Source organism: Balaenoptera musculus, chromosome 11 (genome assembly GCF_009873245.2).
Source record: "Balaenoptera musculus isolate JJ_BM4_2016_0621 chromosome 11, mBalMus1.pri.v3, whole genome shotgun sequence".
In the NCBI taxonomy this organism is placed as follows: domain Eukaryota; kingdom Metazoa; phylum Chordata; class Mammalia; order Artiodactyla; family Balaenopteridae; genus Balaenoptera; species Balaenoptera musculus.
The window spans coordinates 96890181-96914792 of NC_045795.1; the positions used below are offsets into that span (position 1 = coordinate 96890181).

At 44.7% G+C, this 24612-nt stretch overlaps 1 protein-coding gene across 8 annotated transcripts in view; it reads left to right on the forward strand.

Annotated features, from left to right (window-relative positions):
* The window catches only part of TTLL3 (tubulin tyrosine ligase like 3), a 36796-nt gene that overhangs the window by 5869 nt on the left and 6315 nt on the right, over window positions 1–24612 (forward strand). For 2 of the 8 annotated variants that reach the window (XM_036868727.1, XM_036868729.1), the window contains exons 6-12: window positions 102–200; window positions 1018–1101; window positions 1387–1582; window positions 4462–4610; window positions 7767–8010; window positions 9020–9455; window positions 20950–21122. In XM_036868727.1, the coding sequence (XP_036724622.1) occupies window positions 102–200; window positions 1018–1101; window positions 1387–1582; window positions 4462–4610; window positions 7767–8010; window positions 9020–9455; window positions 20950–21122 (1381 nt within the window). Of the gene's footprint in view, window positions 1–101; window positions 201–1017; window positions 1102–1386; window positions 1583–4461; window positions 4611–7766; window positions 8011–9019; window positions 9456–20949; window positions 21123–21806; window positions 22279–22468; window positions 24577–24612 lie in introns of those variants that run through there. The other 6 variants (XM_036868723.1, XM_036868722.1, XM_036868726.1 and 3 more) reach the window with 6 other exon arrangements.

Below are 24612 nucleotides of genomic sequence, written 5' to 3' on the forward strand. Positions count from 1 at the left end.
AGGTTCCGGATCCAAAATGGGGCAGGTCATGATCAGGTTCCGGAACCAGAACAGGCCTGGAGCCTAGAGGCTGAGCAGGGTATCCCCTGCCCCGGGAGCAGAGGACTTCTGGCTGACAGCTGCCCGCAACGTTCTCAAGCTGGTGGTAAAGTCAGAATGGAAGTCATACTCTATCCAAGCAGAAGAGGAAGGGGCTCCAGGTAAGTACTGTGGTTACCTCCACCCCCCCAGTTGTTTATCCTCCCAGCCAGCCACACATCCATCCACCTGTTCATCTGCGCATCTGTCTTTGTATTTTTCTCATCCATCTGCCCATCCACCACCCCTTCCTACCAACCCACCCGTACATTTACCCACCCATCTGTCCACCATTTGTCCATCCATCTGCCTACCTACTCACCCACCCAACTCACATGCACCTAGCCATTCATGCATCCATTCATCTTCCCCCCCACTGTCGTTCTGTTCATTCACCTACTTCTCTCAGCTCCTCACTCCCTAACCATCTAGCCACTCCACCTTCCTACCTATCTACCTACCTGTCCTTGTCTCCCCATCCATTTACCTCTTTTCCACCCAGCCATCCACCACCTATCTGTCCTCCGGCCCATCCACTCATCATTTTTCTGTCCCAACCACCTACCCAAGTGTCTTCCTATACTTTTGTTAATTGACCCACTGCCTCATTCAGCCCTCCCATGGGCCTGGCATGTGGCCAAGCACTCTAGAGAGGACAGACTAGGAGAGGAAGCTGTGAAACCGTGTAGTTTCACGTGGTCTGAGAACTTCTTGTGCCTTGTGAAGGGACACAGAGAGTCCCTCACTGCCTGCTGGCTCAACCCATTGCTTGCCTTTTCCCTCTCTGGACTTAGCTTCTACCTCACAGCCTCCATCCTGTAACCCAGGGTCTCATCAGCCAGGGATTCGAAGAAGTGAGGGGCAGCTCTACTGGGAGGAGGAAAATCCCTGGCTCTTCCAGAGGCCGACTGCCCAATTGCTGTCTCTTGGGTGTGTCAGGTGCAAAGAAGACTGTCATGTGTCAGGAGCAGGGGCACAAGGGCCTCAGGTGTGTCAGAACTCCCAAGCACAGAGAGGTTGCAGGTGTGTGCTGGGGTTATAGGTGCTGAGATGCTTCGGGGACATTTAGGGTGGAGCCTCAAATGAGTGATAGGTCCTGGGATATTGGGGGCCAAGGGTGAGCACTGGGGCCGCAGGTGGATTTAGAACAAAAGCCCCAGGTGAGTGATAGGTCCCAGGGCAGTAGGGGATGCAGGTGTGTGCTGGGCCTCAGGTGTATTTAGGGTGAAGTCGCAGGTAAGTGACAGGCCTTGGGGCAATGGGGGCCATGGCATATGGGATAGTGACAGCCCCCTCCTGTCTCTACAGGAGACAAGCAGCCCAAGAAACAGGAGAAAAAGGCAGTGACGGTGTCGCCAGAGTTTGTGGAGGAGGCTCTGTGCGCCTGCGAGGAGCACCTTAACAACCTGGCCCACGTGGACATTGACAAGGACATGGAGGCTCCGCTCTACCTGAGCCCTGAGGGCTGGTCCCTCTTCCTCCAGCGCTACTATCAAGTGGTCCAGTGAGTACCTCTGCAGCCCTGGCCACGGGGCATGGCAGGTGCCCCTTGCTCTCGGGCAGCTTCCATGTTCTGAGCTGATGCTCAGGGACAGACCGTCTCTGTCGAGTGCTGCCCCCATCTCTCTCCAAGCCTCCCCGTTTCGTTCACCCTCCTGTTCTCCTTCTTCAGAACCCTCAAGAGCTCCCACTGCCTTCATAATAGGATCCAAACCACTCTTCCCAGATCTTGACATAGCATCGTGACTAAGATCATGGCTGTGCTGTCAGATAGACCTGAGTCTGCCTTTGCCGCTTCCAAGCTCTGTGACCTTGGGAACATCACTAATCTTTCTGAGCTTTGCTTTTCTCTAATGTAAAATTGGTTTAAAAATAATGTCTGCCTGAAAGGTAGGATTAGACAGGATAATTTGTATGATGTTCTCAGCACTGACTCATAGAATTCACTCACAAAGTAAGACTCTTTTAAGTCATTTAGATTTTATGCTGCAGGCCAACGTTTCCCAAAGTGTATTACACAGGATGCTAGTACTACACATTTGGAAAACATTGGGTTAAACAAAGTTAGCTAAAATAGGTTTCCTTGATGCAGGACTTTTCAGAACCTACTGGTGGTATAAACCTCCAAGAGAGATAGAGTGTGCAGTATATCCTGTACTTAACGTGACCCCAGCCCCCCGCCCCAAGCATCCTGAGCGGTTGCGTTTGCAGAACACACTCCGGGGAAAGGTTCTTGAGCAGAGCAAAGGAGTATTGAGATGGACCTGGAACTGTTATAGGGAGACTCCGTTCAACAGAGTGTGTGGGAGAGACTGGACGGAGGAGGACGCTAAAGGCAGGCGCACACTCAGCATTTACCAAGCCCCTCCTATGTGCCAGGAGTTGTGCCAGGCTCCAGAAATGAAACGAAGTCCCTGCCCTCAGGGGCACACAGCAGTAAGCTGGAGGGAGTGCCAAGGGCCTCAGCTGGCATGATGTTAGAATAGAAAGGAACAGACAGATTTAATGATTGATGGGGAGGCTGAAGAACTAATAAATGAACTTTGGACGAATGACTTACCAAGCAAACCCACATCATTGATGAATAATTCATTTGTATCTTTTTTTAAACATCAGGAAACAAAAACTAGGTGACCCCATACTTTCCCCTCACCTGCCAGAAAACATGAAGCCACCCTTCTTAAATTAAGAATTATCAGGACTGAGTTAGAACAGTAGGTGGAAAGAATGTCAGTCCTCTGCATTTCTCGATGTGGGGTAAGTTGGGGGCTGGAGGAACCTCTCAAAAGTCAGGATTACATAAAATATTACATCATATAACATTGCCTTGAATTGTTCAGTACAGATCATTAGCTTTTATTAATCTATTCAGTATCTCAACTTTTTAAAAAAACAAATCCATGACGCACCAGCCAGGCTTTTTTTTTTTCCCCCTGCTCCCCCCACCAACCAGGCTTTTATCAAGGTTCACTTTCCACAGAAACACTTTTTTTTGTTGTTGTTAAATATAAAATCATATTGTCATGTTGAATATACTTTTTCAAGTTGCACGTGCCCCTGCCACCACCATGTGACACTTTCCTGGGCCAAATCACAGATTTGCTCAGCAGATTCTTTATGCCATGACCACAGAAAAGTTTCCAGCAAACCTTGTGGAAATAGAAGAGCCAGGACTTATGTGTGAATAAGAGGCCTTGCCAAGCTCCCTCCATCTGACTGTCCCCGTTCCTGGCACTGCCCAGCTGCTGCTGCTGTTCCTGCCTTAGCAACAGAGAGATAAGTCCTCCGTGGCTGGAGACATTCAAGAGGCTAAGATGTTAAAGAGATGTTACCGTCTAGTGGAGGCTTCCTTTGTATTCATTCAGAAGAAAACAAATGGGAGAGTTTGGATGAGGCTACCATCTGGGGTATTTTGTGACTTGGTTTAGCTGAGGACATTTTGTGTCCTGTAGGGAACAGGTCCCTCTTTGTCCATGAACCCTTGTCAGTACAGCCCAGTTGCTGAGGCCAGCTCCTGCCAGAGGACTTACTTATCCAACCAGTCATTCAGTTAACAGACTTTCAGGGAGCGCCTAATAAGTGCCGGGTACTGCTTGGGGTTGGGACTACAACAGAGAATAACAACTACAAAAAATGTTCCTGCTCTCATAAAGCTTACGTTCCAGTGAGCGGAGGCAGGCAATAACCAAATCAGTCTGGGTGTCAGGTGGCAAGTGATGGGAAGAGAAATAAATCAAGGAGATGTGTGATACAGATGTGCTAGAAAAGAATTAGACTAGGAAGGGGCCCACCTATCAACCAGTGTTAGGTTCTGATTAGGAGGGGAATGAACCCCCAAAAGCACCTGTGGATGGAAGAATCAGGAAGAGTGGAGTTTGCATCCTGCCACTTAACTCAGTGTGTGGCCTTGGGCAAATCCCTTAACTCTCCAACCTTCAGTTTATACTTCTCTAAAATGGGACCAGTAACATTTCCCTGGAGATGGATTAGTGATAATATAGGTAAAGCCCTTGGCACAGTGCCTGGCACATAGTGGTGCCTCATCATTTGATGCTGGTATGATTAAATTCTATCAAAGGCAGTTTTAATGTAATAGAAAGGGAGGTGGCAGAAGGTGGAGTGTTGGAGTGAGGGGGGTGCAGCAGGTAGAATGTCCCCATCCTCTCCCATTCCAGCAGTCTGGGTGATGCCCTGGGCAGGGTGGATTTGGGGGACACCCTGAGCTTGGGGCTGGAGGTTTGGGAGAGACCTATCTGGATCTCTAGGGGAAGGGCATGACCAAAGCTGGTTGGACCATGGCCAGGGGGCTTTTGTCTCCCCTTGCCTTGTTCACCAGGATGCCCCCAGGCCCAGCCCTGCCCAAGTCCCATCATCTCCCCACAGCGAGGGGGCAGAACTCAGGTACCTCGACACTCAGGTCCAGCGCTGTGAGGACATCCTGCAGCAGCTGCGGGCAGTGGTGCCCCAGATGGACATGGAAGGAGATCGCAACATCTGGATCGTGAAGCCGGGAGCCAAGTCCCGTGGACGAGGTGTGGGTCAGCCCCTGCTTCCTGTACCAGCACCCTACACCCTCCCCAGCTAGAGGCCAGGGAAGTTAAATAGTACAGGTTCTGTTGGAGCCAAACTACCTAGGTTCGAATCCCACCCAGCTCTGCTACTTATATGCTGTGTGACCTTGAGCAAGTTATATCACTTCTCTGAACCTCAGTTCCCTCATCTGTTGAGGATTAAACGAGGTAGTACATCTACCACTCAGCATGGTGCCTGGCACAGTAGCCACCCCGTCAATGCTGGCTGCTGTGATGATGATGCCAGCACCTCCTCTCCTGCCCTGTGGGTTTAGGTTAATGCTTTAGGCAGGTCTGGTGATACTCACATGCAGTTGCTTGTCATCGAAGGGCTCTCATATTTGACCAGTGCATCCTTGTGAGGGTATAGTACAGGGGTTAAAGGTATGGATGCTGGGAGCGAGACTTCCTGGATTCAAACCCCAGCTCTGCCTCCTAATATCCATAAGACCTGGGGCAGGTTAGTTAACCTCTTCCTTGCCTCATTTTCATCATTGTTAAGATGAAGCCAATAATGCCTACCTGAGAGGATTACATGAGAATCGTATATGGAAAGTGCTTAGATCCTGTGCTTTTACAGAGTACCTGCTATGTAATAACAGCTATTATTCTCAGCTATTATTCTGACTGCTCAGCATGAATGGAATTTGAACAGGGCAGCCAGCAAGCTGGGATGGTGCATTAGCCCAGCCTTTAAAAGATGGTTAAGGACTTCCGAGATGTAAAAAACAGACTTCTGGCAGCAGATCGCTCCATGTACTGCCTGCCCTTGGGTGAATTTGTTCATGTCCAAGTGAAGCTGTCGCAGCTCCACACGCTATGGGACACTCCTGTTGGGATGCCTTTTCAAAACCAGCATCATAGTCTTTTCTTTTTCTACCTTGGAAATAGTTTTGTTGGTTTTTTCCAAGTATGAACATACGTATTTGTTATTTTTTAAAAAAAGATCAGACAGTACAGAAAAGTAGAAGGAAGCAAAGGCACCCTTGATTTCACTGAGGTAACTACAATTCACCTTGTGATGTGTTTCTTTCTATACTTTCTTCTATGCATGTGGAGAGTGTGTGCATGTTTTATTTTATTTTAAATAAGAGCATACTATTTGGTAGCTTCCTTTTTTCATTTATTATATCTTTCCATATCAGTGAGTATTACTCATTTATTTTTTGCACCTTTCTTTTTTCTTAACAGTAGATCTTGCAGATCACTCCATTGCAGTACATCTAGATCTGCTTTTCTTCCCTGCTTGTTTTTAGCTTATTATTATAGACACTTTTCAAACATACACAAAAGCAGAGAGAATAATACAGTGAATCCCAAAGTATTTCAACATTTTCTCTCCATTTTTAGAAAAACTTAATTGAGATATGTATACAATATACTTCATTGAAAAGGGTATGCATTGTGAATATACAACTCAGTGAATTGTCACATAGTGAACACACTCGTGGAAACAGCACCCAGATCATGAAATACAACACTATCTGCACCCGAGAGGGCCCCCTCCCATGCCATCTCCAGGTCTCTACCTCCCCGCAATGGGAACCCCTATTCTGACTTACAATACCATAGATTAGTGTTGCCTGTTTTTGAATTTTATATAAAAGTACAGTATGTGCTTTCTTACCTCATTCTGTTTTACAGCTGCATAGTCTAATCTTGTTTAGATGTACTCTCATGGTCTTACCTAATCCTTTTCTGATGGATATTTAGATGGCCACCATTTTTTTTTCCTGTTTATTTGATTATTGATTGATGAACTGCTATTACAAGCAACACTGTGATGAATATCCTGTGCAGATATCTTAGTAGCCTTTCCATGTATTTCCTTAGGATAAATTCCTAAAAGTGAAATTGCTGGGTCAGAGGTCACGAACAGCCTCAATCTTTGGCTATACAAGGCTTCATGTTATTGGGGATCTTAGTGATCATTCTGGCTATTTGAGAAAGGATCTGGCTTGGGAACCCAGCACAAGTTATTCTGTGCCATTGGCGGGCAATCAGACTGTTTGAGGGGCCAAACAATGAAGAAATGAGATTGATTTGTGTGTTTGTTTGCCTTGTGATTCTTACTGTAGACCCTTGAACAACGTGGGTTTGAACTGCGTGGGTCCACATATATGCGGATTTCTTTCACTATATACATACTTCAGTACTACATGATCTGTTGTTGGTTGAATCCATGGCTGTGGAACCACGGATACAGAGGGCCTACTGTAAAGTTATACGAGAATTTTTGACTGCTCGGAGGGTTGGCGCTCCTAATCCCTGTGTTGTTCAAGGGTCAACTGTATATATCAGCATTAAAATAACGCCTTATTAGCATAAGATACTTAACTTCACTCATTATAAAACAGATAAAATTAAAATATCATTCTACCTAAGAGAATGGCAAAAATAAATCATCAACCGTGTTGATAGAATGTGGGGAAACACACAATCTCATACACTCTTACTGGGAGTACAAATTGGTAGAACATCTTTGTTCTATAAAGTGAAAAAATGCACATACCCTTTGAGCCAGCAAATCTATACCTAGGGATGTTTTCCACAGGTAACTAGTAATAATGATGTGAGTTAACATTTACTGAATGCTCACCAAGTGCCAAGCAGTGTTCCAATTCCTTAGCATGTTTAAGTGCATAGAATCCTATGAAACTGAGGCACACTCAACTCTTCCATAACCTGGGAGCCTATCCAGAGGACCTGGAAGTAGCACTTGGCTGCCTCTGGGGAAGGAGATGTATTTTTTTAAATTGTATACCCTTTTGTACTGCCTACTTTTCAGTTCTGTTGTTTTATATTCCATTAGTTATTGTGAAAAACTAATCAAAGTCATTTATGCACGTGGTTTTTAAAAAAGCCCAATACTGTTTGAATTGTTATCCGTGCATATATTCCTTTTCATCAAATAAAACTGGTTAATTTTTTTTAAAACTTTAAATCCTTAGCAGATTCTCAGCTTTCCCAAAGGGAACAGGGAGAAGGGCAGGCTTACCCACTTGGGCCTATCAAGTCCTTTGGGGGTGAGAGCTTATGATGAGCTCTCCATGGTCCCCTGGCCCATCTCCCAGCCCAAGCCTGGCCTGATCCCTGACCACCCTGTTTCCCCCGAAGGCATCATGTGCATGGACCACCTGGAGGAGATGCTGAAGCTGGTGGACGGCAATCCCATGGTGATGAAGGACGGCAAGTGGGTGGTGCAGAAGTATATTGAGCAGCCCCTGCTCATCTTTGGCACCAAGTTTGATCTGAGACAGTGGTTCCTGGTGACCGACTGGAACCCACTTACTGTGTGGTTCTACCGCGACAGCTACATCCGCTTCTCTACACAGCCCTTCTCCTTGAAGAACCTGGACAAGTGAGCCTCCCCCAGAACCCTCACTCCCATGAACTCCCAGTCTAGCTGGGGAGCTGGCAAGGAGCAGCGATTCCAGGGCGATGTGGGGCTCCAAACACACTCTGCAGGCAGGCAGGCCTCTATCCATCCAGCCACCTGTGTGTACCCTGTGCCGTTCAGTGTTCTAGGCACGTGGGACACAGCAGTGAACAAAACAAGCCCAGCCCTCAAGAGTTCATATTCCAGCAGGGAGAAACAGACAAGCCATGAACATAATCAGTAAAATCATCTAATGGGTTAAAAGTGATATGTGTTATGGAAGAAAGGATGTAGAGCGGGGTAAAGGGGGATCAGGAGAAATGCGAGAGGAGAGAGGCAGGTTGCAGCGTTCATTTCGGGGGAGAGGAAGCCTGTTGAGCCCTGGGTTCAAATTCCGTCTCTGAAGCTTTCAAGCTCTGTGACTTGGGTCAGGTGAAAACCTATCAGTATTTAAGCTTCCGTTGCCACATCTGAAGAATGGAGGCAGTAATATGGAGCTCATAGCTGTCGGCTACTGAGTGCTCTGTATGTGACGATTGCTAAGCACTTCATGTATGTTATCTCAGTCCTCCATGAAAACCCGGTGAAGTAGGTACTGTTACTACCCCCATTTCACAGATGTTGAAAGGAGCCCATGGGTTAAATGACTTATGTAAGGTCTTACCAGTCAGCGATGAAGATAGAACTTGAACACATGTCTTGGTGACCACGGGGCCCATACTCTTAACCACCTTCTTATCTTCCAGGCACTGGGAGGGTTAACTGACACTGTCACAAAGCACTTAACACTGTGGCCCCTGTAGTTAGCGCCCTCAGAGAGGTCCTGAGCGAAGACTGGTAGTGGCCCTAGAAGAATGTGATGAGGCCTTTGTCCCCTCAAGCTGAGCGGTCCAGAGCGCATGGGGCTGGTTTCGGGGTTTGCCTGCCCTCCCCGCGTTTGGGTGGGAGGGGCACAGGGAGCCAGCCCTCAGCTTTCTGCGCTCTGTCCCAGCGCCGTGCACCTGTGCAACAACTCCATCCAGAAGCACCTGGAGAATTCGTGCCGCCGACACCCACTGCTGCCCTCAGACAACATGTGGTCCAGCCAGAAGTTCCAGGCCCACCTGCAGGAGATGGGGGCCCCGAACGCCTGGTCCACCGTCATCGTGCCTGGCATGAAGGCTGCGGTGATCCACGCCCTGCAGACCTCCCAGGACACCGTGCAGTGTCGGAAGGCCAGCTTCGAGCTCTATGGCGCTGACTTTGTGTTTGGTGAGGACTTCCAGCCCTGGCTGATCGAGATCAACGCCAGCCCCACCATGGCACCCTCCACGGCTGTCACCGCCCGGCTCTGTGCCGGCGTGCAGGCCGACACCCTGCGTGTGGTCATCGACCGGCGGCTGGACCGCAACTGTGACACGGGGGCCTTCGAGCTCATCTACAAACAGGTGAGGTGGCCAGGCCCAGGCAGCACCCAGGGAGGCCTTCCCATAGTGGAGCTCAGGGCTTTGCGGTCACATAAACCCGGCTCAAGTCCTGATCCTGCCACAGTGACTGGGTACAGCCACTTCACCCCCTTGAGCCTCCATTTCCCCATCTGTAAGATGGACATGCTATAACCATCTTTCTCCTGGGTTTTGGGAGATGAAATGAGTTAACGTGTGGGTAATATTTCTAGAGAGGCCAGTAGCATACTGTTAAAAGCATAGACTCTGAAACCTCCCTGGGTTCAAATCCTGGCTCAAATTCCTAACCTCTAGGGGTCGCAGTTTCCTTATTTGTAGAGCGGGAATGAAAATGGTACCTACGTCGTAAGATTGTGAAAATTAAACGAGCTGATACAGGTAAAGCACTTTAGAGGTGCCTGGCACATAGTAAATGCTACAGAGGTTTTAGCTATTGTTAGTACCTAGTAAGGTTGTTAGGTGTTTTATGATAAATGCCATCACTGTAAAGTGCCTCACATAAAGTGCCTCCACAGTCAATTTGTGGAGGCTGCTATTATTATTGTTATGTTATTATTGTTGTTGTTGTTATTTATTTTACCTTGTTCCAAAAAGAGATTTGAGTCCACTTATTGAAATAAGATTTTTAAAAGTCAGAAAACTGATTTCAAGGGTTTCTGAACGCTGCAAATAATTTCCTGTGGTTATTAAATTAAATATCCTAATCCTTCTGATTAGGATTAGGATTCCATCAAAGTTTGGCCACAGGGAGAGGATGTGCTGATCGTATAACTCAAGTGTCCTGGTCTTTGTCAGTTACTGATTGTATCTTAAATTAATACGTTGGCATTTTGGCTTCAAAAAATGTAAATGAGGAAACATAAGGGCAGGAAAATAAGATAAAGCAAAGGGGAAGAGAAAGTTTTAACTTAGTGGTTCCCAAATGCTGATCACAGGCCAGAATCTCCTGGAAAGCTTTCCAAAGATACTGTTGTCAGGAAGCCCCACCCCCAGAGGTTGACCCGAAATGACTGGTTTAGGGACTATGCATCTGCATTTTTCAAATATCCTAGTTATTCCCAAAATCTCTTATAGCCAACTCTTTTTGTTTTGGTTTTGTAAACCAACATGTAATCAAGATTCACACTTTGCATTGGTTGTTTTGTCTCTTTCATTTCCTTTCTTTTCTTTTCTTTTCTTTTTTTTTTTTTTAAATAGATACTCCCACTCAGAAAGGAGAGGCAGGGTGGGAAGTACATAGGAATCATTAGTCCATAGCAATTGTGAAATCCACCCTGGCACTTAATTCTCCTTTTGCTCTTAGGACCCATTATTACTTCCTAGGAGTTCCCTGTGTCTCTTGCTTCCATCCATTGGGAAGTCTGTTCAGCCTTGAGCCATCCTCCCTCTTCTGTGATCATGCTCGGTAGTTCTTAGTCTGTTACCTGCTCCAAGAATTTTGGGGCTACAGAAGCCTCTTTCATTTCATATTGCATCTGTCCGTTTCAGTCCAAGTCGATATTTTTAAAAGCCTTGTGGATTTCTTGTATATCAGTTTATAACCCATTTTATTGCACAAAGGCCATGTCCACAGATCTTAGAGAGAAACTCTTCTCTCTTCCATGAGGCTGATGTAGGACAACAGCCCTCAAAATTATAGAAGCCCAACTGTTAACAGAGAGGGCCTGCAACCCTGTCTTTTAACTCAAAATGTGTTAAAGACTTAATCATAAGACCTACAGGTGTACACTTGGGGTGCTGAAAAGACCTGTAGCTGCTTTAAAGGACCTATTAGGCATGGCTTAGATTTCTCTGAAGTTTTGTTTTGTTTTGTTTTGTTTTTAGATATCATTGACATACAACATTGTTAGTTTCAGATGTACAACATAATATTTGTATATATTGTGAAATGATCACCACAGTAAGTCTAGTTAACAACTATCACCACAGTTACAAATTTTTTTTCCTTGCATTTACTTTCTCAGCAACTTTCAAGTATACAATACAGCATTATTAACTATAGTCACCATTCTGTACCTTACATGACTTATTTATTTTGTAACTGAAAGTTTGTAACTTTTTATCCCCTTCACCCATTTTGCCCACCCACCAACTATCTGTTCTCTGTATCAGTGAGTTCAGTTTGTTTTTGATTTTAGATTCCACATATAATTGAAATTATATGGTGTTTGTCTTTTTCTGTCTGACTTATTTCACTTAGTATAATGCCCTCAAGGTCTATCCACATTGTCACAAATGGCAAGATTTTCTTCTTTTTATTTATTTATTTTTTGGGGCCACGCCATGCTGCATGTGCGATCATAGTTCCCCGACCAGGGATCGAACCCATGCATGCCCCCTTGAAGTGGTAGCGCAGAGCCTTAAACCACTGGACTGCCAGGGAAGTCCTGAGATTTTCTTCTTTTTAATGGCTGAGTAATATTCTGTTGTATATTTATATATACCACATTTTCTTTGTCTACTCATCCATGAGTGGATGCTTAGGTTGCTTCTATGTGTTGGTTATTGTAAATAATGCTGCCATGAACATGGGCTTGCAGCTATCTTTTCAAGTTAGTGTTTTCATTTCCTTCAGGTAAATACCCAGAAGTGGAATTGCTGGATCATATGGTAGTTTTATGTTTAACTTTTCAAGAAATCTCCATACTGTTTTCCATAGTGCCTGTAGCAATTTACATTCCCACTAACCATGCACAAGGGTTCCCTTTTCTTTACATCCTCGCCAACACTTGTAATTTTTTGTCTTTCGGATGATAGCCATTCTAACAGGTGTAAGATGATATCTCATTGTGGCTTTGATTTGCATTTCCCTGATGATTAGTGGTGTTGAGCACCGTTTCATGTACCTGTTGGCCATCTGTATGTCTTCTTTTGAAAAATGTCTATTCAGATCCTCTGCCCATTTTCTAATCAGACTGTCTTCATATATTTTGGGGACTTCCCTGGTGGTCCAGTGGTTAAGACTCCGCGCTTCCATTGCAGGGGGCGTGGGTTAGATGCCTGGTCGGGGAACTAAGTACCCGCATGCCACATAGTGCCGCCCAAAAAAAAAAAAAAAAAGATTGTCTTTGTATGTTTGGATATAAACCTCTTACAAATGATTTACAAACATTTTCTCCCATTTGGTAGGTTGTCTTTTTTTTTTTTTTAATTTAATTTAATTTATTTTTTTATACAGCAGGTTCTTATTAGTTATCCATTTTATACATATTAGTGTATATATGTCAATCCCAACCTCCCAGTTCATCCCACCACCACCACCCCGCTGCTTTCCCCCCTTGGTGTCCATACGTTTGTTCTCTACATCTGTGTCTCAACTTCTGCCCTGCAAACTGGTTCATCTATACCATTTTTCTAGGTTCCACATACATGCGTTAATATACGATATTTGTTTTTCTCTTTCTGACTTACCTCACTCCGTATGACAGTCTCTAGATCCATCCACGTCTCTACAAATGACCCAATTTCGTTCTTTTTTATGGCTGAGTAATATTCCATTGTATATATGTACCACATCTTCTTTATCCATTCGTCTGTCGATGGACACTTAGGTTGCTTCCATGACCTGGCTATTGTAAATAGTGCTGCAATGAACATTGGGGTGCATGTGTCTTTTCGAATTATGGTTTTCTCTGGGTATATACCCAGTAGTGGGATTGCTGGGTCATATGGTAATTCTATTTTTAGTTTTTTAAGGAACCTCCATACTGTTCTCCATAGGGGCTGTATCAACTTACATTCCTACCAGCAGTGCAAGAGGGTTCCCTTTTCTCCACACCCTCTCCAGCATTTGTTGTTTGTAGATTTTCTGATGATGCCCATTCTAACTGGTGTGAGGTGATACCTCATTGTAGCTTTGATTTGCATTTCTCTAATAATTAGTGATGCTAAGCAGCTTTTCTTGTGCTTCTTGGCCATCTGTATGTCTTCTTTGGAGAAATGTCTATTTAGGTCTTCTGCCCATTTTTTGATTTGGTTGTTCATTTTTTTAATATTGAGCTGCATGAGTTGTATATATATTTTGGAGATTAATCCTTTGTCCATTGATTTCTTTGCAAGTATTTTCTCCCATTCTAAGGGTTGCCTTTTCATCTTGTTTGTAGTTTCCTGTGCTGTGCAAAAGCTTTTAAGTTCCATTAGGTCCCATTTGTTTAATTGTGCTTTTATTTCCATTACTGTAGGAGGTGGATCAAAAAAGATCTTGCTGTGATTTATGTCAAAGAGTGTTCTTCCTATGTTTTCCTCTAAGAGTTTTAGAGTGTCCAGTCTTACATTTAGGTCTCTAATCCATTTTGAGTTTATTTTTGTGTATGGTGTTAGGGAGTGTTCTAATTTCATTCTTTTACATGTAGCTGTCCAGTTTTCTCAGCACCACTTATTGAAGAGACTGTCTTTTCTCCATTGTATATCCTTGCCTCCTTTGTCATAGATTATTTGACCATAGGTGCGTGGGTTTATCTCTGGGCTTTCTATCCTGTTCCATTGATCTATATTTCTGTTTTTGTGCCAGTACCATATTGTCTTGATTACTGTAGCTTTGTAGTATAGCCTGAAGTCAGGCAGTCTGATTCCTCCAGCTCTGTTTTTTTCCCTCAAGACTGCTTTGGCTATTCAGGGTCTTTTGTGTCTCCATACAAATTTTAAGATTTTTTGTTCTAGTTCTATAAAAAATGCCATTGGTAATTTGATAGGGATTGCATTGAATGTGTAGATTGCTTTGGGTAGTATAGGCATTTTCACAATATTGATTCTTCCAATCCAAGAACATGGTATATCTCTCCATCTGTTTGTATCATCATTATTTCTTTCATCAGTGTCTTGTAGTTTTCTGCATACAGGTCTTTTGTCTCCCTAGGTAGGTTTATTCCTAGGTATTTTATTCTTTTTGTTGCAATGGTAAATGGGAGTGTTTCCTTAATTTCTCTTTCAGATTTTTCATCATTAGTGTATAGGAATGCAAGAGATTTCTGTGCATTAATTTTGTATCTTGCAACTTTACCAAATTCATTGATTAGCTCTAGTAGTTTTCTGGTGGCATCTTTAGGATTCTCTATGTATAGTATCATGTCATCTGCAAACAGTGACAGTTTTACTTCTTCTTTTCCAATGTGTATTCCTTTTATTTCTTTTTCTTCTCTGATTGCTGTGGCTAGGACTTCCAAAAGTATGTTGAATAATAGTGGCGAGAGTGGACATCCTTGTCTTGTTCCTGATCTTAGAGGAAATGCTTTCAGTTTTTCACCATTGAGAATGATGTTTGCTGTGGGTTTGTTGTATATGGCCTTTATTATGTTGATGCAGTTTCCCTCTTTGCCCACTTTCTGGAGAGTTTTTATCATAAATGAGTGTTGAATTTTGTCAAAAGCTTTCTCTGCATCTATTGAGATGATCATATGGTTTTTCTTCTTCAATTTGTTAATATTGTGTATCACATTGATTGATTTGCATATATTGAAGAATCCTTGCATCCCTGGGATAAATCCCACTTGATCATGGTGTATGATCCTTTTGTGTTGCTGGATTCTGTTTGCTAGTATTTTGTTGAGGATTTTTGCATCTATATTCATGAGTGATATTGGTCTGTAATTTTCTTTTTTTGTAGTATCTTTGTCTAGTTTTGGTATCAGGGTGATGGTGGCCTCATAGAATGAGTTTGGGAGTGTTCCTTCCTCTGCAATTTTTTGGAAGAGTTTGAGAAGGATAGGTGTTAGCTCTTCTCTAAATGTTTGATAGAATTCACCTGTGAAGCCATCTGGTCCTGGACTTTTTGTTTGTTGGAACATTTTTAATCACAGTTTCAATTTCCTTACTTGTGATTGGTCTGTTCATATTTTCTGTTTCCTCCTGGTTCAGTCTTGGAAGGTTATACCCTTCTAAGAATTTGTCCATTTCTTCCAGGTTGTCCATTTTATTGGCATAGAGTTGCTTGTAGTAGTCTCTTAGGATGCTTTGTATTTCTGTGGTGTCTTTTGTAACGTCTCTTTTTTCATTTCTAATTTTATTGATTTGAGTCCTCTCCCTCTTTTTCTTGATGAGTCTGGCTAATGGTTTATCAATTTTATCTTCTCAAAGAACCAGCTTTTAGTTTTATTGATCTTTCTATTGTTTTCTTTGTTTCTATTTCATTTATTTCTGCTCTGATCTTTATGATTTCTTTCCTTCTACTGACTTTGGGTTTTGTTCTTCTTTCTCTAGTTCCTTTAGGTGTAAGGTTACATTGTTTATTTGAGATTTTTCTTGTTTCTTGAGGTAGGCTTGTATTGCTATAAACTTCCCTCTTAGAACTGCTTTTGCTGCATCCCATAGGTTTTGGATCATCGTGTTTTCATTGTCATTTGTCACTAGGTATTTTTTGATTTCCTCTTTGATTTCTTCAGTGAACTCTTGGTTATTTAGTAACGTATTCTTTAGCTTCCATGTGTTTGTGTTTTTTATGTTTTTTCCCTGTAATTGATTTCTAATCTCACAGCGTTGTGGTCAGAAATGATGCTTGATATGATTTCAATTTTCTTAAATTTACTGAGGGTTGATTTGTGACCCAAGATGTGATCTATCCTGGAGAATGTTTCATGTACACTTGAGTAGAAAGTGTAATCTGCTGTTTTGGTATGGAATGTCCTATAAATATCAATTAAATCTGTCTGGTCTATTGTGTCATTTAAAGCTTGTGTTCCCTTATTAATTTTCTGTTTGGATGATCTGTCCATTGGTATAAATGAGATGTTAAAGTCCCCTACTATTATTGTGTTACTGTTGATTTCTTCTTTTATAGCTGTTAGCACTATAGCTGTTGCCTTATGTATGGAGGTGTTCCTGTGTTGGGTGCATATATATTTATAATTGTTATATCTTCTTCTTGGATTGATCCCTTGATCATTATGTAGTGTCCTTCCTTGTCTCTTGTAACATTCTTTATTTTAAAGTCTATTTTATGTGATATGAGTATTGCTACTCCAGCTTTCTTTTGATTTCCATTTGCATAGAATATCTTTTTCCATCCCCTTATTTTCAGTCTGTATGTGTCCCTAGGTCTGAAGTGGGTCTCTTGTAGACAGCATATCTATGGGTCTTGTTTTTGTATCCATTCAGCGAGCCTGTATCTTTTGGTTGGAGCATTTAATCCATTCACGTTTAAGGTAATTATAGGTATGTATGTCCCTGTTACCATTTTCTTAATTGTTATGGGTTTGTTTTTGTAGGTCATTTTCTTCTCTTGTGTTTCCCACTTAGAGAAGTTCCTTTAGCATTTGTTGTAGAGCTGGTTTGGTGGTGCTGAATTCTCTTAGCTTTTGCTTGTCTGTAAAGCTTTTGATTTCTCTGTCAAATGTGAGTGAGATCCTTGCCAGGTAGAGTAATCTTGGTTGTAGGTTCTTCCCTTTCATCACTTTAAATATATCATGCCACTCCCTTCTGGCTTGTAGAGTTTCTGCCGAGAAATCAGCTGTTAACCTTATGGGAGTTCCCTTGTATGTTGTCATTTTTTCCTTGTTGCTTTCAATAACTTTTCTTTGTCTTTCATTTTTGTCAGTTTGATTACTATGTGTCATGGCGTGTTTCTCCTTGGGTTTATCCTGCCTGGGACTCTCTGTGCTTCCTGGACTTGGGTGGCTATTTCCTTTCCCATGTTAGGGAAGTTTTCGACTATAATCTCTTCAAATATTTTCTCGGGTCCTTTCTCTCTCTCTCTTCTCCTTCTGGGACCCCTATCATGCGAATGTTGTTGTGTTTAATGTTGTCCCAGAGGTCCCTTAGGCTGTCTTCATTTCTTTTCATTCTTTTTTCTTTATTCTGTTCCATGGCAGTGAATTCCACCATTCTGTCTTCCAGGTCACTTATCCGTTCTTCTGTCTCAGTTATTCTGCTATTGATTCCTTCTAGTGGATTTTTCATTTCAGTTATTGTACTGTTCATCTCTGTTTGTTTGTTCTTTAATTCTTCTCGGTCTTTGTTAAACATTTCTTGCATCTTCTCGATCTTTGCCTCCATTCTTTTTCCGAGGTCCTGGATCATCTTCACTATGATTATTCTGAATTCTTTTTCTGGAAGGCTGCCTATCTCCACTTCATTTAGTTGTTTTTCTAGGGTTTTATCTTGTTCCTTCATCTGGTACATAGCCCTCTGCCTTTTCATCTTGTCTATCTTTCTGTGAATGTGGTTTTTGTTCCACAGGCTGCAGGATTGTAGTTCTTCTTGCTTCTGCTGTCTGCCCTCTGGTAGATGAGGCTATCTGTGAGGCTTGTGCAAGTTTCCTGATGGGAGGGACTGGTGGTGGGTAGAGCTGGGTGTTGCTCTGGTGGGCAGAGCTCAGTAAAACTTTAATCCGCTTGTCTGCTGATGGGTGGGGTGGGTTCCCTCCCTGTTGGTTGTTTGGCCTGAGGCCACCCAGCACTGGATCCTACCCAGCTCTTTGGTGAGGCTAATGGTGGACTCTGGGAGTGCTCATGCCAAGGAGTACTTCTCAGAACTTCTGCTGCCAGTGTCCTTGTCCTCATGGTGAGCCACACCCTCCCCCCGCCTCTGCAGGAGACCCTTCAACACTAGCAGGTATGTCTGCTTCAGTCTCCTGTGGGGTCACTGCTCCCTCCCCTGGGTCCTGATGTGCACACTACTTTGTGTGTGCCCTCCAATAGTGGAGTCTCTGTTTCCCCCAGTCCTGTCGAAGTCCTGCAATCAAATCCCGCTAGCCTTCAACATCTGATTCTCTAGGAATTCCTCCTCCCATTGCCAGACCGCCAGGTTGGGAAGCCTGACGTGGGGCTCAGAACCTTCACTCCAGTGGGTGGACTTCTGTGGTATAAGTGTTCTCTAGTCTGTGAGTCACCTACCCAGCAGTTATGGGATTTGATTTTATTGTGATTGTGCCCCTCTTGCCATCTCATTGTGGCTTCTACTTTGTCTTTGGATGTGGGGTATCTTTTTTGGTGAGTTCCAGTGTCTTCCTGTCGATGATTGTTCAGCAGTTAGTTATGATTCCGGTTCTCTCGCAAGAGGGAGTGAGCGCACGTCCTTCTACTCCGCCATCTTGAACCAATCTGATAGGTTGTCTTTTGATTTTGTTGATGATTTCCTTCACTGTGCAGAAGCTTTTTAGTTTATTTATTTTTGCGTCTGTTGCCTTTGCTTTTGGTGTCAAATCCAAAAAATCATTGCCAAGACTGATGTGAAGGAACTTCCTGCCTGTTTTCTTCTAGGAGTTTTATGGTTTAAGGTCTTATGTTCAAGTCTTTAATCCATTTGAGTTGATTTTTCTGTATGGTGTAAGATAGTGGTCCAGTTTTATTCTTTTGCATGTGGCTGTCCAGTTTTCCTGACACTATTTATTAAAGAGACTGTATATTCTTGAATCCTTTGTCATTAATTGACCACATAAGTGTGGTTTTATTTCTGGGCTTTTAATTCTGTTCTGTTCTGCGTGTCTGTTTTTATGCCAGTATCAGATCACTATAGCTTTGTAATATGGTTTGAAATCAGGAAGTGTGATGCCTCCAGCTTTGTTCTTTCTCAAGATTTCTTTGACTATTCGGGGTCTTATGTGGTTCCATACATATTTGGGGATTGATTTTTCTATTTTTGTGAAAAATAGCATTGGAATTTTGATAGGGATTGCACTGAATCTATAGATTCCTTTGGGTGATATAGACATTTTAATAATATTAATTCTTCCAATTCATGAGTACAGAATATCTTTCCATTTATTTGTGTCATCTTCAATTTCTTTCTTCAGTGTCTTACAGTTTTCAGTGTACAGGTCTTTCACCTCCTTGGTTAAATTTATTCCTAGGTATTTTATTCTCTTTCATGTTCTTTAATCTCTTATAATCTAGAACAGCCCCAGTGCTTTTTTTCACATATTTGGATCTTTTGAAGGCACCAGGCTGGTTGTTTTACGGAACTGTCCCACATTCTGGATTTATCTGATTGTTTCCTCATGGTGGTATTTAACTTGTTCATCTGTTATCTGAATGTCCTATAAAGTAGAAGTTAGGTCACCCAGCTTGATGAAGTTCAGATTACACACTTCTGCCAAGTATACTTGAGAGGTGATGCTGGGTACCTCATACAGCATCACAAGGCACACATTGTCGGAGTATCTCATGATTAGTGATGCTAAGTCTGATCATGGCTTTAAGGTCTTGGCTACCAGATCTCTCCATTGTAAGTTGCATCCTCCCCTTTGCAATGATCAGTTTCTTTGTAGGGTGATTCTTTGGTAGTGTGCAGATGACACATTTTCCTGTCATCCTTTTCACCTACTTGTTTTGATATCTAGTTTTGATCCTTACCTATTGTATTAGAGTTGCAAAATGGTAAATTGCTAATTCTATCATTCCTTCTACATTTATTAGCTGAGATTTTTCCATAAAGTTGAGCTTTGCCTCATCAACTGGGCTTTCCTTGAGCTCTGATATCTGTATTTTTTTTTTATTGAAGTATAGTTGATTTACAATGTTGTGCTAACTTCTGCTCTACAGCAAAGTGATTCAGTTATACATATAGATATATTCTTTTTCATATTCTTTTCGTTTATGGTTTATCCCAGGATATTGAATGTAGTTCCCTGTGCTATACAGTAGGACCTTGATATCTGTATTTTTAAGAAGCTCTAAGTGACTGTTTAGATAGATTCTAATCAGGATCCTTTGATGACGCAGAAAACACCTCAAACTAGCTCCAGATTAAAAGGAGGGCTCCTAGGAACTTCCCTGGCCGTCCAGCGGTTAAGACTCCATGCTTCCATGGCAAGGACCATGGGTTCACTCCCCGGTCGGGGAACTAAGATCCCTCATGCCATGCAGTGTGGCCAAAAAATAATAATAATAAAAAATAATAAATGAAAAATAAAAGGAGATTCCTGGCAAGACACAGGGGGCTCTCCTGTGTCCAGCTGCAGGAAGTACAGCTTGGCTTAATGGGAATTGAAAGTGGTACAGGAGCTCCTTTCTTGGACTGTTTTCTCTGCCTCCGTCTGCATATTTGCTACTTCATGCTCTCCACAGAATGCCTTCTTTGAGGCTCTGCTTCCCCATGTCTTGGGTTCAGACAAGGATTTAGGCAGGCTCTAGGCCTCTTATCTGTCTGGGTGTCATAACTCATATGCTCTCAGCAGAGAATCTCGCTCACCTCAGGAAGGTGTCCATCGGCAGCGGCCTGTGGAGGAGAACACACATTCCAGCGGTGGCTGGGCAGTTTAGGAGAGCAAGGGGTTGGAGGGGTGCAGGTGGGGGCATGGCTAAGACTTCCCCACTCCTCTGGGTTACTCATCTCAGGGGCTCTGTGACCCTCTAGGTACTGATTCAGGCCTCCAGGGCCGGACCCCTTAAGAGACAGAGATGGGCTTTGCCTTTCTCAGCCCAGAAATGTCTCCTGAGCAGGTGCCCCAGAAGTTAATTCCATCTACCTGTGCTCCGAGTCCTTCCAGGCCTAGGGTTCCAGCAGCACTGTCTGAGCAGGCCTTGTCTCCTCTTCTTCCCCACAGCCTGCCGTGGAGGTGCCCCAGTATGTGGGTATCCGGCTTCTAGTAGAGGGCTCCACCATCAAGAAGCCCCTGGCGATGCGTCACCGGCAAACAGAAGTCCGCCCAGCCCTCCCTCACCTGCTGACCCAGCGAGGCTCTGGGGAAGGCAAGGACTCGGGAACCCTTACCCACAGGTCAGCTTCTAGGAAAGTTGCTGGGGCCAGGAGCCTGGGGCACACTGAGAAGCCAGACTCCACTGCCACCACCTCGGCCCCTGGAAAGGGGAAGAAAGGCAAGGCGAAAAGTGCCACAGCCCTGGTCCGCCCCAGTCTCCGGAAGTGGGACCCCCCAGCACGAGGATGGGCTGCATTTTCACCATGACCTTTGCTAGTGGGGACAGGCATCCCCACCCCTTGAACAGATTGCCATTGAGTCTGAAGAACCCCCAGGCCCTGGGTAAGACCATTCCCCCAAAACACCCCAGGGTCTCAAGGCAATTTCTTCCTGCTCTCCAAGCCCCTGCTAACCACCTGGATTTGTCCCCACCCAAGAGCCACCGGTAGTAAGTAAAAGCCACCACCTACAAAGTATTTTTAAAAAACACACAACCAAATGAGTATCGTCCCCTCCAGAGTAGTCACTCAGCCAGGCAGCTGTGCTCGTTTCAGAGATGCCAGGACCCAGTCCCAGGTTGATCTCTCTCCAGAGCTCAAGCTTTTCCTGCTGCAGTATTCTGTCTTTGCCTCCATGCAAAGTCGCCTTGTGGAAAGGAACTAATATTTGTACAGCACTTAACAGTTTACACTGTGTTGATACCTGACCAGCTCCTTTAGTCCTCACAACCTAGCGAGGTAGGTGCTATTATCCCCATTTTCCAGCCGAGGTATCAGGAAGTTTAAGGAAGTTGCCCGAGGTTGCACAGCTCAGAAGGGGCAGAGCTGGGATGCAGACCCAGGTCTGTTGGACTCCAAACCCTGTGTTCTTCCCACGGCCTCTGGAGAAGGAACCAGGTGGGCTCCATCTGCCCTCACACACCCCAGCCGTCAGCTCCCCCTGCCTCCCCGCCCTCCACGCACACCTGGAGGGGCAGCTGGTCAGCCTGGGGCTCCCCATGCCCTCACAGCCCATCACCACTTCCCCACCCTCCACAGCACAGCCCGGCTGTCTTCTCCCCGTGTGCTCCGACCCCAGGGGCGGGGCCTCAGACTGCAGCACAGCAGGCTGGGGGGCTCTGAGGCCCTGTCGACCACAGGCAAGGCCTTGATGACTCTACCTACTGCCAAGTTTTTGATTTCCCTCCCACCTAACCCTGAGCTCATGCTGGCACCCAACGCCCTGAAACCAAGAAAGGTGGGCCTCGAACGGTGACCCATACCCTGGTGGGCAATGCTGAGAACCGGGGTTAGGGCTGGAAGGGCACAGGTAGAGGGTAGTTCCCAGGCTGGCCTGAGCCCCAAGGGAAGGGCTTGTATCCGTCAGAACCCCCTTCCCGAACAGATTCCTGATCATCTCTCCCCTTCTCTCCTCCTTTCACACCGAGGCTCTTGCTCCCCAGCGCCTTCATGGTCCCCCACTTGGAAGTAACTTATGGTCTCAACCCTTTGAAGTCAGAAATCTTCCTAGCACCCATAGGAAGATCAAGGCCAAAGGCAAGTTCAAGGCCAGACTCTGCGACAAACCCAAGGCTGCGACATGCCTCATGACGACACTGAGCCTTCCGGGACCCCTGCCCCTTATCAGTGCACACCAGGGTCTGGGGGGCATGAGGGACGTGTGGCTACAGAAGTCCTTGCTTCGATCGTCACTGCCCTTATCCTGGACGCAGCGCCAAGTAAAAAAGCAAATGAAGTATTTGAGGCTTGGCTCCTTTTCTGTTAGAGGGTGAAGAGAGAGTAGGGCACGGCTGTGTACCCCAAGGTCCAGAACAAGAGCTAGAGGCCATCAGCAACTCCTCCACAAAGCAAGGCCCAGAGTTCCCACCCCGTGACAGACATGAGGCATCCTGTCCAGGGACTCCCCTGGCATCTCCGATCTCGGGGTGGGAGGATAAGTCTCATGTTACAGATGAGGAAACTGAGTCTGAACGAGGAGACACGGCTTGCCCAAGATCACGTGGCAGTGAGCAGAGGGCTGGGACACGTTACCACGACTGCTCAGCCCTGCGGGCCTCCCCAGTCCCCAAGCCCAGAGGAGGAGCTGGGCTGGCAGCAGAGTGACACCTAATGGGCACAAGATTTACAGAAGGAGACACAGCAGAGGAGTGGACCCAGCCCTTCTCCAGGTGAAGTGGGTCTGTCCCTTCCTCTGCAAGGGGCCAAGGTCACCTAAAAAGGAAATACCCAATAAGCCACACCCATCTGAAAAAGTCTGGTATTTCTTAATTGTAATGGGTTGAACATTGGTATGTCTTCCTGGAACCTGTGAATATGACTTTATTTGGAAAAAAGGGTCTTTGTAGATGTAAGTACGTTAAAGATTTTGAGATGAGATCATCCTGGATTATCCAGATGGGGCCTAAATCCAATGACAAGTGTCCTTACAAGAGACAGAGGAGAAGACAAACGAGGAGAAGGCCATGTGGAGACAGGGGCAGAGACTGGTGTGATGCAGCCACAAGCCAGGAAGAGGCAAGGAAGGCTTCTCACCTAGAACCTTCAGGGAGAGCAAGCCCTGCTGACACCTTGATTTTGGACTTCTGGCCTCCAGAACTGGGAGAGAATCCATTTCTGTTGTTTTAGGCCACTCAGGTTGTGGTAATTTGTTGCAGCAGCAGCCCTAGGAAACTAACACACTAGTCAAATGAAGATACACATATTCTGTATATTTATGAATCCATTCTTGCACAGCTGAACCAGGAGATGCGTACAAGCAGGCTCACAGCAGCACTGTGGTAACAGCTGACGACCTAAGTGTCCATTAACAGTCAGATGGATAGACTGCAAGCTCTGACATTCCAACTCCGCGCCGCACAACGGATGCATTTCACAGGGTGGAGCGAGAACAAGTCACAAAAGGATATATGCAGCACAATTCCATTCCAACAGAAACTTCAGAAACAGGGCAAAATGAAATATATTGTTTAGGGATGCATGTACATGTGGTAAAACTCTGAAAAACAAACAAGAATTCTCCCAAGTCTGGGCAGTGGTTTCCAACCTTGACTGAACAACAGTACCCATTCCAGAGCTTTTAAAAAAGATCTGATGCCAGGGTCTCCATCCCAGACTGGTGAAACCAGTATCTTTGGGGTGCAGTCATGGGAGGCACGGGTGTTTTTTTTAAGCTTTCTGAGTGGGCAGGGTAGGGGGTTCTCATGTCGGGCCAGGGTTGAGAGCTGCTGTTGTCTAGGATAGGAGAAGGGATGCTTCTATTTTGTGCCGAGTGGTGGTTATGTGGGTGTCACCTTATGAGTTGTTCTTTAAATCACAGAGATGTTTTATGCACTCTGTATGTTTCATATATTTCACGGTTTTTTAAAGTGAAAGATCTAACATCTTCACTTAAATGAGTAGTCAAATACATAGGGACAGACGACAGAATGGTGGCAACTGGGGCTGGGAGGGGTGGGGGATGGGAGTTAGTGTTTAATGGGGACAGAGTGTCAGTTTGGGAAGATGAGAAAGTTCTGGAGATGGATGGTGGTGATGGTTGCACAACAATGTGAATGTACTTAATGCCACTGAA